Source organism: Physeter macrocephalus, chromosome 18 (assembly GCF_002837175.3).
Source record: "Physeter macrocephalus isolate SW-GA chromosome 18, ASM283717v5, whole genome shotgun sequence".
Classification (NCBI taxonomy): domain Eukaryota; kingdom Metazoa; phylum Chordata; class Mammalia; order Artiodactyla; family Physeteridae; genus Physeter; species Physeter macrocephalus.
The window spans coordinates 43,925,052-43,942,624 of record NC_041231.1 but is presented as its reverse complement, the minus strand read 5'-3'; the positions used below and the strand labels follow the sequence as shown (position 1 = coordinate 43,942,624).

The 17,573-nt window shown below is 38.3% G+C and overlaps 1 protein-coding gene across 5 annotated transcripts in view; it reads right to left on the bottom strand.

Annotated features, from left to right (window-relative positions):
- Positions 1–17,573, bottom strand: part of SMARCC1 (SWI/SNF related BAF chromatin remodeling complex subunit C1) — a 183,114-nt gene that overhangs the window by 88,636 nt on the left and 76,905 nt on the right. For all 5 annotated transcript variants that reach the window (XR_008615791.1, XM_007101242.4, XM_007101243.4 and 2 more), the window contains 5 exons: positions 15,636–15,695; positions 8,789–8,826; positions 5,906–6,027; positions 2,919–2,990; positions 154–267 (listed from right to left, as the gene is read on the bottom strand). Coding sequence is in view for 4 of the 5 variants with exons in the window: in XM_007101242.4 (XP_007101304.1) it covers positions 154–267; positions 2,919–2,990; positions 5,906–6,027; positions 8,789–8,826; positions 15,636–15,695 (406 nt within the window). In the remaining variant the exon portion in view is untranslated. The remainder of the gene's footprint in view (positions 1–153; positions 268–2,918; positions 2,991–5,905; positions 6,028–8,788; positions 8,827–15,635; positions 15,696–17,573) is intronic.

Sequence of the window (17,573 nt, the reverse complement as noted above, 5' to 3'; positions counted from 1 at the left end):
TAAAAGATGTAAAATGTAAAAATTTTTTTTAAAAAAAGATGTTTTAGGTATTTTATTAACCAAGAAAACATCCAGTTTAGTCAACCTAACATTAGCAATGTATCAGTAACCACCTGCAGTGAAATATCTGAGAAAAAGTCAAGACATTTTTACCTCATCACAGCACATACATCTCCAGTCAAGTTCCTCCGACAAGCAGTGCTGGTTAAATATTCCTGGGGATTCAGGCGGTATGTGTCGATCATAAAATTTCGATATGCCAAGTATCTAAAAAGTAATAGCAAAATTCATAAGGTGAACACACATCCTTTCAGAAACAGTAACTCATACAGCCAAATAGTTCCATATTCCTCTACCAAATACAACAAAAAGTTAAGACAATAGTCCAACAAATAGTGATAATGTAATGAGTATTTACAGTCATAAGTGTAACTCAGAGTAAGAATCCCTAAAATGCAAAACAGCTGTCTACTAACATATAATAAGCACAATAGAGTAATCTGATGAAGATAGTGTGAAGTAAAATAAGTACAACCCTGGTCACAGAGGTCAATCAATAATCCTTAGTTGCCTGCAGAATTTACAAATAACACTTGGTTATACAGGCTGTCTCCCTAACTACACTACTATGTACCTAGCATTTACTGTGTGCCAGTCATAGGTCTAAGCACTTTCTGTGTGGTAATGCATTTAATCCTCACAATCTCTCTATAAGGTAGTATCTATTATTATTCTATTTATAGATGAGGGTTAAAGAATTTGTCCTATGGGACTTTCTGGGCAGTCGAGTGGTTAAGACTCTGTACTTCCAACACAAGTGGCGCAGGTTTGATCCCTGGTCAGGGAGCTAAGATCCCACATGTCGTGAGGCAGAGTGCCAAGAAAATTACAAACAAAACACACACACACACACACACACACACACACACACAAAACTAGAATTTGTCCCAGACCACAAGGCTGGTTAAGTGGTGGAGCTAGAATTCAGCAAAGTGTGCTGGCTCTGGCTCTGACAATGGTTATATACTTCCTGAATATCAGTTTTTTAGAGATCCCAGCTATGCGACAAGTAGAACCTATGAAGCCAAACTCAGAGGTAAGACAAGCCATGTAAAAAAGGAGAAAAACTGAGATTCTGAGTCATAGCAGATTCCACATCCACAGTGTACCCAAGCATTTCTGCCATAAAATACTTAAAACAAGTGTGTAAAGAAGGTAGAGACCTAGCAAAACTTCTTACCACAAAAGTAAAGCAAAAGACTAGAGTCTTGAAGTTAGCTACGTCAGAGTAAAAAGGGTATACTATTCAAAGAGTCCTGTATAAGCACAGCTGGATAAACAAAGATTGAAAGGTGGGGCTTCCCTGGTGGCGCAGCGGTTGCGCGTCCGCCTGCCGATGCAGGGGAGGCCCGCACACCACAAAAAAAAAAAAAAAAAAAAAAAAAAAAGAAAGGTGAATTTACAAGTTTAAATGGGCTAAGTTGTGCTTTTAAATAGCAGACTGCCAAGAACTGTAAGTATTTATAAATACTGGCAATTTGCAATTTGGTGGCAATAGGCAAATTAGCCAGAAGAATATACCATGTCTAAATAGGTGAAAAAACCTGACTGGGCTTCTTATGCCAAATCTTTGATTCTGGTTTTAAATGACTCCTTACAGCTTTGTTATGAAAAGCTGATATTAGCTTTGACACCTAAACTTAGAATCTCAAATTATCATGGATAATTTACCACAAGAAAATATTTATTATTTGATTTTCTGTATTACACCCATGTGCTTTGTGTGTGTAAAAGCATCCTTCCCTAAACAATTTAAACAAGATACATCTATTTGCACAGTCACATGTGTATAACAGACAACAGATTAACACTAAGAAGATAAGACACGGAAAGGTAATTATAGTGTGATAGATATGGATTTATTTTAGGAGGCAAGGATTTCTGGAAGTCTATAATTAAGCGTCACCAGGCAAAGATAAAAATACTTCCTAATGAACTTCTTCCTTCTAATAAAAGTTTTTCTGCTTCCAATGCAAAAGCACAACAATGCTTTATGTAATTAAGATCAATTTATATGCAGCTATTATCATCATACTTGGCATTTTCTTATTTATTGATTGATTGATTTAAAATTTTTTTTTTGGTCACAACCCATGGCACGTGGGATCTTAGTTCCCCGAGTAGGGATCAAACCCATGCCCTCTGCACTAGAAGCACGGAGTCTTAACCACTGGACTGCCATGGAAGCCCTTGGCATTCTTTTAATTAAAAGTCATTCATGGGCTTCCCTGGTGGCGCAGTGGTTGGGAGTCCGCCTGCCGATGCAGGGGACACAGGTTCGTGCCCCGGTCCGGGAAGATCCCACATGCCGCGGAGCGGCTGGGCCCGTGGGCCATGGCCGCTGAGCCTGCGCGTCCGGAGCCTGTGCTCCGCAATGGGAGAGGCCACAACAGTGAGAGGCCCGCGTACCGCAAAAAAAAAAAAAAAAAAAGTCATTCATAAGGAAAATAAGATAAAAGTTCATTTTCTCCTAGATTATATATAATACATATAATCAACAACAAACAGGTACTCACAAGGTGAGTTAGGGAGAAAACTGAACTCAGTTTAGTGAGTATCTGTTACTGAATTCAATCTTTAGCTGCAAAAGCTGATGTGTATGTATCAACAGTTCAAAACTGAGGAAGAAAAAATTTGAAACAATTTCCTTTGAAGCAAGGAGTGCTGGGTAGCTGAGATATGAACACTGTTCTGAACAGAGTTAAGATATTTGTAAACTTTCAGACAATAGCAAAGATTAACTCAGAAGGGTGCTTTAAGAACCCCCTGCCAAACACATCCAAATATTAATTTTTCTTAATACTGGTCCCACTAAAATATGTAACAGTATCAGGATTACATCTTTACATTTCACTCACATCTCTGGAGTCTTGGATTTGTTTTTTCCATTGAAAAACTCAGGAAGAGCACGCCGTTCAATCACATGAATACTGAAGGGGAAAAAGACAATTAGGAATCCTCTTTGAAAAATAAAATCCTGAAATGTGAGCTAAGCTTGTTTAATTTTCAAAGTGAAACTGATAAAACCAAAAACTGAGCACTACTTGCAAAATTTAACTGGCTTACACAAGTTCCTATGTATTAACAGTATGTAATAATAAAATTAAAGAATATATATAATATATATTTATAAAGTTATATACAATATATAGAGTTAAAGAAAGCTTTCCCTTTCTCACCCCCAATACTTACTGTAGTTCTTCTATTCCCATAACCAAACTCAAAAAGTTCTATAAACACACTGAAGGCTTCAGATTTTATGTTCTTGTCATAACACACTGTAACTAGATGATGAGCCACAAATTAGGAAAAGTTATTTGGAAACTGGCTGACAAAAATCACAGCAGTTGGCATGGAAACAAATTGGTAAAATGAATGATCGACCAAAAGACAATGAAACTGACTGTAATCGGTTTCTCAGGCTGAACATTAATGCACCTTTTCATCCAGCCCTCAGAAACTTTGTGGTGAACTGAATTTTTTAAAATAGTTCAGTGATTTACTGCTTTTAAAAAAGATCACAGAACTAATTTTTAACATTCAGATAAAAAGCACTGATAATTTTATAAAATGTTACAGGTGATAAGCACTATAGAGACCATGTGAAATATCAGGCCAAAAACACTCTACAAATGAAACCAACTGCACATTTAGCACAAAGGTTTTGACATTAATGCTAATCAATATTTTTCCTGATGACACATTTTTAGTTTCTCAGTGCCTTTCCAGATATGCAACATGTACAGAGATTACATGGGAAAGAGCAAATCAATAGTCTGTGAATACAAATAAAAGCATTCACTCTTTCATTATTCGGTAACATTTAAATTGTTTGAATTGGATACTACCAAATACTATAAATAAAATGAATCACCTGGAAACTTACAGGAAGATAATTTCTAAGATGAATTTATGATACATGTATAATGAATTTCCAAGTTTTATTATAAGGAGAATAACTGTAAGCAACTAATTATAAACTGGTCCTAATATACCTCTCATTGTTATGTTACAGGTTAGGAAGAGGCCACAAAGACAATTTCACCAAGAACAAAACACACAAGAATGTTTAATCGCAAGCACTTTCTTTTTCAAAAATCTATGTTTGAAGTACTGGCAGCTGATTCCTTAGGTTGTGAGAATGAGTCAAGTAGTAGAAGGAGTGGGATATTTGGAATCAGAAAACCTGAGTTCTTCCAACTAGCAACTCTGCAATTTTGCACCACTTCAACTGAGGCTGTAGTTATCTATAAAATAGGGATATAACTAGTACCTCTACTGTCCATCTAACAGCACACTTTGTGACATGCAAAGATCTTCATGCAAATGGAAGCGTTTCTGTAACCTATAAAAACCTAAAACACTATGTACTGTTATGATATTCCCCTTTTTTGAGGGGAAAATGCTAGTTTCTCAAGCCATTCTGAATCTTAATCTGTAATTACAAATAACAATAATGAAACTTCCAAATTTGAAAGTAATTTAACATAATGATCAATGTAATGAAGACTGATCTTCAAAGAAAAGCAATATACTTATTCTGTTTCAGCATCTACTTATTCAAAACAATGAGGAACAGCATTCAGAGTTAGTTTTAAAAAGCATGCTGAAAAGTCTCTATAGTAGAGGCCATACCTTGTGGTTTTGGACAAAAATAAGGTATGACTCAAATGGACCATCCACCCTATTCTTTTAAGTTGGTTTTAAAAGATATATATATATATATATATATATATATATATATATATACACACACACACACACACACACATAAGCACAGGACCACGAGATTGTAAGGGCAGCATCACTAGACTAAATATACAGCCTTCCAATGAAAGTATCTTAAAGAAACTAACATCTATTTGGAGTTCTGGTACATATATTTAAAAATAAAAAACTGTCCAACAAAAATCAGCCTGACGTGAAAGAGTTACATTTCATAAGCAATCAATAAGTTAGATATGTACATTTCCAGCCATGTTCCAAGGGTGCCACAGTGGCTGTGGTAAATGACAGGGAGGGTGCTGAAGAGGTTGTTTACCTGAACTCTTTTACATGCCAGGGTTTATACAAGAAAGAACTCCTGTTTCTGATTAACATGAAGCCATTATTGGGTACTAAGATGAATTTTTCTTTAAATATTTCCATAATGTTTAAAAATCATATAATGAACATCAATACTTTATAATTATTAAATACTCAAGCATTTGCCTGTCTGAACTAAAACTGACTCCAAATGAGTCAGGTTCAAGTTTACAAAGTTTTATAACCCTAAGTTACAACATAATAGTTTCTATCCCAAGTAAAACAACCAAAAGAACACATTCCAAAGTTAAAATAAAATAACTTTCCATTCCCCTTCATCCACTGTGACAGTGATAACTGATGAGGGGACCTGGGCAGAAGAGCACAATTTTTTTTTTTAAAATAAATTTATTTATTTATTTTTGGCTGCGTTGGGTCTTCATTGCTGTGCACAGGCTTTCTCTAGTTGTGGCGAGCAGGGGCTACTCTTCATTGCGGAGCGCGGGCTTCTCATTGAGGTGGCTTCTCTTGTTGCGGAGCACGGGCTCTAGGCACGCAGGCTTCAGTAGTTGAAACACGTGGGCTCAGTAGTTGCGGCTCGTGGGCTCTAGAGCGCAGGCTCAGTAGTTGTGGTGCACGGGCTTAGCTGCTCCACAGTATGCAGGATCTTCCCAGACTAGGGATCGAACCCGTGTCCCCTGCATTGGCAGGAGGATCCTTAACCACTGCGCCACCAGGGAAGTCCTGAGCACAATATAATTTCAAGGAAAGTTTTCCTACTCCTAATTACCATGTTCACAGATGTAAGCGACCTACTCACCAGTTATAATCAAACCACGATGCATAGCTAGGAATAATAATGTGATTGGTCTGCTCTGTCACATTATCTTCACCAGGGTCAACTGACCGACTCTGATCACCTTTGCCAGGATCTTCATCTTCCTATAGAAAAGAAGCCAAAGTTCAGAGAAAGAGAACTGCAGAGAGATATGGAATAGCTTTCAAACTTCTAATAGCAGGTTACAGAAAATGCAGCTAGCTGATCCAATTTCAAGGACCAGAAAAACAAATTTCAAGTAAAAATAGCCTTTCACAGTTTTTAAGGTACCTTCACAAGATGTCCAGATGAGATAGCATATTTTATTCCTCCTTTTTACAGATGAGGGAATCAACTCATAGAAAGCCCAAAACTTTTCCACAATAGCCTGCTACTTATTTGTCTAGTTTTACCTAATCCTAGAATCACAAATCTAAATTACTAGCTCTCAATTTATTTATAAGGAGGTAACACAAGGACACTGAGACATAATGATAAGGTTTCCCCAATCCCAAAGATTGAGTACTAAGTATCTGCCAACAGCGATACATGCAATATCTCACTTATTCCTTACAATAACAGCAGGTACTGTTTATCACCTCTTTTGTGGATGAGAAAATGATGCACAGAGCTAACAAGACATAAACAGGATAAAACTCCAGAAAGCCCAGCTAGAGGGCCTACACTCTTAACCACTCTTACTGCTGAAAATTAGTTCTGACTTTTACCACATTTATATAGGTTTTGCAAATGATTCCACCTAAAAACCTGGTTTTGCTAATACAATAATTTCAAAAAGCACTGCTTTAGGTCAAAACACAAGGACATTTTTTATGCTACCAGTAAACAGTAATAATTACTTTTTTTTTGGCTGCATATGGGATCTTAGTTCCCCGACTGAGGCCCACAGCAGTGAAAGCACGGAGTCCGAACCACTGGACCACCAGGGAATTCCCCCAGTAATAATTACTTTCAAATAATATTATCTAACATACGCTTTATATTCAAGGGGATCCAAGTGTCCCATAAATGTCCTTTACAGATTTTTCTCAATACAGAACCTGATCAAGGAGTCCATATTATATATGATATTCATGTCTCCTTAGTCTCCTTTAATCCCTGCCTCCTTTTTGGGGGAGATTTTATGACATTAAAATTCTTGAAGAATCCAGACCAGACAGCTTGTAGAGCATCTACCAATCTCTATTTATCACAGTGATTCTTCATAATTAACTTCAGATTAAACATTTTCACAAAGAATACTACAGGAAATAAGCTTATTAACATTCAGATATTTTCAAATTGTGTAGAGTTCTATCTATCAACCTTTTATCTGTGGTGTTTTTACTGTTTTTAATCTTATAAAATGCTTTTCTGTTAAGAAACCAGTCAAATTTTACATCATATTCTTTTACAAAGGTTCCATAGTTTAATTTCTACTTTTAACTTAAATCAACCTAAATTTCTTGTGTTATATTGCTTTAGGTGAGGATCTAGTTACTGCTAGAAACTTAAGACAGTAGTTTCCTTAAGATCAATGAATATCAAAAAAAAATTTAATGTATGAAATCATCAAGGAAACTCTGGTTGTTACTTAAATGATATTGAAACAAATGTGTTAATATTGATGACAAAGGTAAGGAATTTTATTTCCCAAACCAGGGAAGCTAGAAAAATCTATGCTCATGGTTAATTTGTTTTTGTGGCATAGGTTCTACAAATTCAATGTGATTCAATTCAGAAAATTTTCTTTATTCAGGAAAACTAGGGAGAGGCTGGTATTGAAATGAATAAAGGCTGACAGTCTACAGTTTAATCATCTCAGTGAGGAGAGAAGCAGAATGACATCATGGGACTGGTGTTAGAGTAACCACCTCTAGCCATCTTAGGTTTAAGTTACATAGCAGACTTGTCCATAGTTTCAAAAGTACTCCCAGCCTTGGCATAAAAAAAAGGGGGGGGGGCATAATTCTTTGGTTTTCTATTTTGGTCTCCTTTATTGCCACCCAATACTTTCTACTCTAAAAGATAACATCTTTTTACAAATGTAATATTCATAAATGTTTATGAGTAGCTCTTTGAATAAAGAAGTTTGATTTTAAAGAAAAAAATCATAAGAACAGTTCAGCTAAAGAGCCATCTGTAGAAGAGTTTCTTGAAATACTTTTCCTTGAAATCCTGTCATGAATATTTTCATTTCATGACTGTGTACAAAACAACAATAAGTGTCACTATGGGGGAAGTTCTCTGACTCACTGAAAAAGAAAAAAAAAAGAACTAACCATTTTCAGCATTAAGGAAGTTATTTCAAGGAGATTAAGGATTAGTTACACATCTTAACACAGTTAGAGATGACAACCTGAATAAACAAGGTGACATTTATTTAAAAAGAGAAATAAAACCTTGCCTAAAATCCAACACCATCCTACAGCCTAATTATTGACATGTCTCCGCAGCAAAATTGATGAAAGAGGAAGCAGCTGACTTTAAGGCTCAAAAAAGGTGAAAAGTGTGATCAAAGGCTACAGTTGTGGACTGGGGCTGCACTAATAGAAATGGGAGTGAGAAAATCAAAGCAAGGCACGGTCCCTGCTCACCTGGAATACTGTGCAGCTCTGATTATTAACTTGCAACCAGGAGAGTAATGGAACCAGAAACTATAGCATATGAGGAATACTACCTGGGAAAATGACAAATTCCTCTTGATAAAATTTGGGGGGTGGGTCAAGAAAGACAGACTATTTTGGGCGTGTGTTAAAAAGAAATTAAAAAATCAGAAGGACCTCAAAATAGACTATTTCTAAGGAAACTTCCAAATCAGTGTTTCTACTGCTCGATACACAGGACCCTTAGTTACTGTTGCACCAGGCCTAACTAAATCATTACCTTTCCTCCTGTTGTGACTGTTTCTTCATCCTGCTCATCTGCAAAATCAAAACATGTAATTCATTTAACAGGTAAATGCTCTCTCGATTACCTGGAAACCTTAAGGTTTAAGGAATTGATACTGGCCAGAGAAAAGGAAAGAAACAGAGCATTATTAAAGCTAATTCACCTTGAATAATTCAGTAAATTAGAATTGTACACAGAAGCATAGAGGTGAGTAAAAATTCAAAGCACAAATCATTAAAATTCTCCAACAACAGGGAACTTATAATTAAATACTACTTGGAATACAATCTTAGTCTTATGATCTTACTTAATAATAGGTAAGGAAAGTGGTTTGGGCTCTTGCCTCCAGAGGTTTAGTGAAACAAAATAATGACATTTTGGATCCCAGAGGAAATGAATAAAGAATGAGGAGTAAAGAAGGAAGTGATATCAATCCCTACAGACAAAGTCCTGGCAAGAGTGTTAATACCTTCTGAGGATAGGGGACTACAGGACCTAAATGCTAGTCTTGCAAAAGAACAAAGGCAAATCCATGTATAATTTAAACTAGGCAGTTGACTTCCATAGTGAAAAGTAAAAGTGCCATGGTGGAAAAGGTAAAGGTTACAGCACAAATAATTACATGATTAAGTTCCTATAACATTTTATTTTTTATATAATTATTATGACCCTTGGCAGTGACTAAGGCACTGTAAAGTTTAAAGAGAACACAAGGAAGCCATTTTTTTTCATTATTCCTTCAAACAAATATTTCCAAGAATCTGCTATTTGAAAAGCACTAAATAAACGGCTTAGACAGGGGTCAGGATCTATAGCCTACAAGCTAAATCAGGCCCACTGCCTGTTTTTGTATGGAATCTGGGAAATTGACTCTCAGTGTGTTCCTAGTCAATAGTTAACCGATAAGAAGGGTGGTTCGCTGTGCCTAGACTGTGCACAACGCAGCTTATGATAAACTTCTGCAGGCTGAAATTCTGGTATGTGTTAGGCAGAGGGTACCCTACATTACCAGTAAAAGCACCCATCTTAGACTCTCAAACAAGCTTCCCTAGGTGGAAACACTGCATGTGTGTTGCTGTGTGAAGAGCACACTCTGTGCGATCCCTCACGTAAGGGAGAGAGCGTAAGGAAGCCTGCACCCAGACTCTGCCTGTGTTATTTCCCCTTATGATCTGTTTATGCTTCCTATGTTGCTGTGATATATGTCAGCCGTGAGTACAACTATATGCTGAGTTCCATCAGTCCTTCTAGAGAATCTCCAAACCTGGGGATGGTCTTGGGGATTCCTATCACACGTGCAAGAATGATTTTTTTATTTTTAAATGGTTAAAGAGAAAATCAATAGAAGAATAAATATATCATGACATATCAAAAATTAACTGAAACTCAAATTTCAGTGTCTGTAAATAAAAGTTTTATTGGAATAAACCATGATCATTTGTTTATATATTATGAATGGCTGTATTTGCATTACAATGGCAAAGTTGACTAATTGTAACTTAGACCTTATAGCCCAAAATGCCTAAAATATTTACTATCTGGCCCTTTTTAGAAAAGTTTGCCAACCCCTACTTTAGAGGATATAAGAAGATGAGTAGTATTTTAACAGGTGATAAGGAACCAGCCTTCAAACATTTAACTAAATTTTGTGCACTAGCCACCGTCCAAGTGCTAAGGACACGGGCTTCCCTGGTGGCCCAGTGGTTAAGAATCTGCCTGCCAATGCAGGAGACATGGGTTTGAGCTCTGGTCTGGGAAGATCCCACATGTCGCAGAGGAACTAAGCCCGTGCGTCACAACTATAGAGCCTGTGCTCTACAGCCTGCGAGCTACGACTACTGAGCCCGCATGCCACAACTACTGAAGCCTGTGCACCTATAGCCTATGCTCCGCAACAAGAGAAGCCACAGCAATAAGCCCGCACACCACAACAAAGAGTAGCCCCTGCTCGATGCAACTAGAGAAAAGCCCGCGTGCAGCAACGAAGACCCAGTGCAGCCAAAAATAAATAAAATAAACAAATAAATAAATTTATATTTTTAAAAAATGCTAAAGACACAATGATGAACAAGAAAAAGTTCCTGTCTTTATGGAGTTTATATTCCAGTTAAGAGTGGCAGGAGATGGAAGAGAAAATAAACAAACAAAAAGATACCAAATGTTGAAAACTGCTATACACAGAGGGAGGAACACTCCCAAGCTCATTCTACGAAGCCACCATCACCCTGATACCAAAACGAGACAAGGATGTCACAAAGAAAGAAAACTACAGGCCAATATCACTAGTGAACATAGATGCAAGAATCCTCAACAAAATACTGGCAAACAGAATCCAACAGCACATTAAAAGGATCATACACCATGATCAGGTGGGGTTTATCCCAGGAATGCAAGGATTCTTCAGTATACACAAATCAATCAACGTGATACACCATATTAACAAATTGAAGGAGAAAAACCATATGATCATCTCAATAGATGCAGAGAAAGCTTTCAACAAAATTCAACACCCATTTATGATAAAAACCCTCCAGAAAGTAGGCACAGAGGGAACTTACCTCAACATAATAAAGGCCATGTGTGACAAACCCGCAGTCAACAACGTCCTCAATGGTGAAAAACTGAAACCATTTCCACTAAGATCAGGAACAAGACAAGGCTGCCCACTCTCACCACTATTATTCAACATAGTTTTGGAGGTTTTAGCCACAGCAATCAGAGAAGAAAAAGAAATAAAAGGAATCCAAATTGGAAAAGAAGAAGTGAAGCTGTCGCTGTTTGCAGATGACATGATACTATACATAGAGAATCCTGGAGATGCTACCAGAAGACTACTGGAGCTGATCGGTGAATTTGGTAAAGTAGCAAGATGCAGAATTGATGCACAAAAGTCTCTTGCATTCCTATACACTAATGATGGGGAATCTGAAGGTGAAATTGAGAAAACACTCCCATTTACTATTGCAACAAAAAGAATGAAATATCTGGGAGTAAGCCTACCTTGGGAGACGAAGGACCTGTATGCAGAAAATTATGGGACACTGATGAGAGAAACTGGAGATGATGCAGGTAGATGGAGAGGTATGCCATGTTCTTGGATTGGAAGAATCAACATTGTGAGGGTGAACATACTGCCCAGGGCAATCTACAGATTCGGTGCAGTCGCTATCAAACTACCACTGGCATTTTTCACAGAACTGGAGCAAAGGATCTCACGGTCTGTATGGAGGCACGGGAGACCCCAAACAGCCAAAGCAATCTTGAGAAAGAAAGGCGGAGCTGGGGGAGTCGGGTTTCCTGACTTCAGACGGTGCTGCAGAGCTACGGTGGTCGAGGCAGTGTGGTGGTGGCACAAAAACAGAGGTGTAGATCAGTGGAGCAGGATGGAGGGCCCAGAGGTAAAGCCACGCACATATGGTCACCTTATCTTTGATAAAGGAGGCGGGAGTGTACAGTGGAGAAAAGACAGCCTCTTTGGTGAGTGGTGCTGGGAAAACTGGACAGCTACACATGGAGGAATGAAATTGGAACACTCCCTAACACCATACACAAAAATAAACTCAGAATGGATTGAAGACCTAAACGTAAGGCCAGACACTGTTAAACTCTTGGAGGAAGGCATAGGCGGAACACTCCGTGACATGGATCACAGCAGAATCCTTTCTGACACCTCCTAGAGAGACGGAAATAAAAACAAAAATAAACAAATGGGACCTAATGAAGCTTAGAAGCCTTTGCACAGCAAAAGAAACCACAGACAGGACAAAAAGGCAACCCTCAGAATGGGATAAAATATCTGCAAATGAAGCAACGGACAAAGGATTAATCTCTGAAATTTACAAGCAGCTCATGCAGCTCAATATCAAAAAGGCAAACAACCCAATCCAAAAATGGGCAGAAGACCTGGGTAGACTTTTCTCCAAAGAAGATATACAGATTGCCAACAAACACATGAAAGAATGCTCAACATCATTAATCATTAGAGAAATGCAAATCAAAACTACAATGAGATACCATCTCACGCCTGTCAGAGTGGCCATCATCAAAAAATCTAGAAACAATGAATGCTGGAGAGGGTGTGGAGAAAAGGGAACCCTCTTGCACTGTTGGTGGGAATGTAAACTGATGCAGCCACTATGAAGAACAGTATGGAGGTTCCTTGAGAAACTAAAAATAGAGCTACCATACGACCCAGTGGTCCCACTACTGGGCATACACCCTGGGAAAACCATGGTTCGAAGGGAGTCGTGTACCACAGTGTTCACTGCAGCTCTATTTACGGTAGCCAGGCATGGAGGCAACCTGGGTGTGCATCGACAGATGAATGGATGGAGGGGATGTGACACATATATACAGTTGAGTACTGCTCGGCCATAAAAAGAAACAAAATTGAGTTGTTTGTGGTGAGATGGATGGGCCTGGAGTCTGTCATACAGAGTGAAGTAAGTCAGAGAGAGAAAAACAAATGGCGTGTGCTAACACATATGTATGGAATCTAAGAAAGGGAAAAAGGGTGGTCATGAAGAGCCTGGGGGCAAGACGGGAATGGAGATGCAGATGTACTAGAGAGTGGACTTGGGAATATGGGGAGGGGGAGCGGTCAGTTTGGATGAGGTGGGAGAGTGGCGTGGACACATATACACTACTAAATGTAAAACAGATAGCTGGTGGGGGGTGGCCGCATGGCACAGGGAGATCAGCTCGGTGCTTTGTGACCGCGTGGAGTGGTGGGATGGGGAGGGTGGGAGACGCAAGAGGGAAGAGATATGGGGATGTATGTGTATGTACAGTTGATTCACTTTGTCATGAGGCAGAAGCTAACACACCATTGTAAAGCAATTATACTCCAATAAAGATGGAAAAAAAAAAAAAGAAAATTGCTATACAGAGACTAAAAACAAAATAATACATTTGAGAGAGGAATTGGGTGGGTGGACCCTTCAGAGCAAATATAGACGGAAGCCTCTCTGAAAAGGTGACATTTAAGCTGCAACCTGAGAGAAGGACAAAGCAAGCATTCCACAGAGAGGAAGAAGCCAAATCAAGAACCTCAGGTGCGGATGTACCCCATGACTTAACGAAACTGTGAGCATGAATAGAAGCTGAGAGAAATGAGCGGGACACAAGAGCAGAGTGCAATGATACAAAGCATTAGCATTAGCACTACAGATAGACAGTCCTGGATCTGAATCTGTGCTCTCTCACTTAATAGCTGTATACTTAGGAACGTTACTGAACCCCTCCAGTCTCTATTTCCTAATCAATGAATCGGGGCTAACATGGTTTTATGGAGAAACGCAAACATACGTAGAATGACACCTGACAAGTACTCACATAACATAAAGATGGACATTGTTCCTCGATTTGTAAATTAGAGACAAACATACGCTAAAAGCAGACGTGAGGTAAGTTACAGCACTACCAACAATGAGTCATCCAACTCTGCAGAGGGACTATTTTTTTCTTAGGAAGTGACTAACAGAAAGAATTCTGGGTAAGGCCGTCAAAAATGAACTTTTTGTCCTTTGGGTCTTAGTAAACCAAAGGATAATCATCTTCTCACTAAATGGTGGTAGTACAATATAATGATTCAACTCTCTCTGGTCAAATTATACTATTTCATTTTAGTTTAACAGATTTTCATCCCTGAAGGAGTTTGGCACCCAATGGAAATAGACTTCTGATAATACAAAAGTAGGAGGGGCACCCTTCAATCTGACTCCTAGATGGTAATACTCAATAAATGTTCTCTTTCTCCTTCTTTTTACGGTAGAAAAAGCCAGAAAAAGCAGGATGTATTTAGTGAAATGAAGGAAAAAAACTCTCCCAAACACCCACTCATGTCTGCCATCAAGAATCACAGCAGTTTATTTGAAATACAGAATTCACTTGACTAGGACATAGTGAAATACAAGTCTCATTTTCCACATAAGGAGATCTTGAAAATCCCTATTAGGTCTAAAATCCCATCAATTCATAAATTTAATATATACTGAAAACACGAGGATCCCCTTTGATTTTTACAAATGAAGAAAGTAAATGAGATTATATATATAATTTTCAGGAACAAAGATGTTTAAAACTATCCTTACTTTTAAAAACTGGAACAAGTGACTACCCTCAAAGCACATCCAAGAATTAGACCTTACTTGTGAAAGTGTACTCTACAACTGGAAAATACAGTATAAGGATGATGTGACTCTCACTTTATCCTGTTAAGGAAATTTTCTCTTTTTTAAAATATTTACTTATTTGGCTGCACTGGGTCTTAGTTGCGGCATGAGGGCTCTTAGCTGCGGCATGTGAACTCTTAGTTGCGGCATGCATGTGGGAACTAGTTCCCTGACCAGGGATCAAACCCAGGCCCCCTGTATTGGGAGCACAGCGGAGTCTTAACCATTGGACCATCAGGGAAGTCCCAAGGAAAGTTTCTCTTGGCTTACAAACTATTAACAGTCAACAGATATTTGTTCTGAAGACACAAAATCAATTCGCACACGTTGTGAAACAAATACTTCAGGCAGATTATAAAAAGTGCTCTAATTATAACTGTTTCTTTAAAACTCAGATATTCTGATTTAGATATAATATTACCACCTTTGTTAGTTTGCAGGAAAACATTACGCTCTGAGAGAGGCAGATCAGTAAGAATGGAGAGAATGGATCATAAGAAATTAAATTTCCTAATATGGTAGCAAACTAAACAACAATGGTACTAACAGAGCCATAGATAATATCTATGCTAGAAAGCATAGCAACTGAAATCTCTCAGTAAAGAAGGGATTATCAAGGGAGCTGACATATTCAAGAGACAAAACTGTATAGATTTTCTGATTTTTACCTAGATCTGCTACAGTTCCTCCTTTAACAGGTGTATTTTCACTATCTTTCTTTGGGTTTACTAGAAAGAAAAAAAAAAGAATTATGTTTTAGGGGGAAAGTTCTACTTGTTTTTAAGAAAACAGAATAGAAGATTAAAAAATACACAACTCTCACTGCATCTCCACCATCATTCAGTACTTACCTTTGTGTAAAACCTACTCACCTTCATGTAAAAACCGCAAGCCCAGCTGAGAAACATTAACATTTAATATAACAGACAATATTCTGTAATTAATTAAACAAGCAGCAATCTTTTTCATCATAAAAGCAAACAATACAGAAATAGAGAGAGCAAACCCTGAAAAGAACCTTTCAACCCCTTTACCAAAAGTATTTTTTGTGTTTTTTTGTGCACTGTGGATTCCCATTTCTGTGCCATACATTAAGACAGACAAATTGAGGGAGAACCAATACCTTTTATACATCTATGTAGACTTCAAAACATTCTGAGGGTTTTTAAATCTTACAGATATAAAGTTATCATACTGTGCTTATTTCCTTAGTACTCTACTTTTCTACTTTTGTACTTAGTTTTCTACTTTTGTTAACAGTGCGCCTGTGTGATCTTTCCATGTATTTTTAGTTACGTCTCTTTCACTTTTAATGGACATTCCGTGTCCATGAGTGGATCATGAGGTAACTAGCCCTATATCAATGGAAACTTTATTTTCAATTTTTCATTACTGTGTAATCAACATTCTTTTACACTTATCTTTATGCATGCATGTAATTTCTTAATATGGATTATGAAATTAAAACTGTTATTGTACAGTTTTTTAAATTTAATAGATATAGCCGAATTGTGTTAAGTGCCTTCATCAGTTTATACTTCCATCAATAGCATTTGAGAGTACTCACTTCCTCAAAACAGTTGTACTTTGGGAATCATCTACTTTCTAAGTTTTGAAAATCACATGGATGAAAAGTTACTTTAATGATTTACATATCCTTGGTTATGTGAGATTAAGCATCTTTTCATACATTTATTGATCCCAGGTTTTTTAATAAAATTACCAGTACATAATACTTTGTCCTTTATTCCATAAGGTTTAAGAATCTTTATAGTTATTTAGGGTTTTTTGGGGTTTTTTTTGCGGTACGCGGGCCTCTCACTGTTGTGGCCTCTCCCGTTGCGGAGCACAGGCTCCAGACGCGCAGGCTCAGCGGCCATGGCTCACGGGCCCAGCCGCTCCGCGGCATGTGGGATCCTCCCAGACCGGGGCACGAACCCATGTCCCCTGCATCGGCAGGCGGACTCTCAACCACTGCGCCACCAGGGAAGCCCGATATTTACGGTTTTAATTCTTTGTTAAATGGGTAATGAATATTTTCTCTAAGACTAACACTTGTTTAAAAGTACATTAGTATTTGGAAATTTACTTTCACAGTTTTGTTTTTATTTTATTTTATTTAAATAATTAATAAATTTATTTTTTGGCTGTGTTGGGGGCCATGCTGGGTCTTCGTTGCTGCACATGGGCTTTCTCTAGTTGCAGCTACTCTTCGTTGCAGTGTGCGGGCTTCTCATTGCGGTGGCTTCTCTTGTTGCGGAGCACAGGCTCTAGGTGTGCAGGCTTCAGCCATTGTGGCACGCAGGCTCCAGACATTGTGGCACGCAGGCTCAGTAGTTGTGGCTTGCAGGCTCTAGAGTGCAGGCTCAGTAGTTGTTGCGCATGGGCTTAGTTGCTCCGCGGCATGTGGGATCTTCCTGGACCAGGGTTCAAACCCGTGTCCCCTGCATTGGCAGGCGGATTCTTAACCACTGCGCAACCAGGGAAGTCCCTAGGTTTTCTTTGTTTTATTTATTTATTTAATTAATTTTTTTTTTTTGCGGTACGCGGGCCTCTCACTGTTGTGGCCTCTCCCGTTGCGGAGCACAGGCTCCAGACACGCAGGC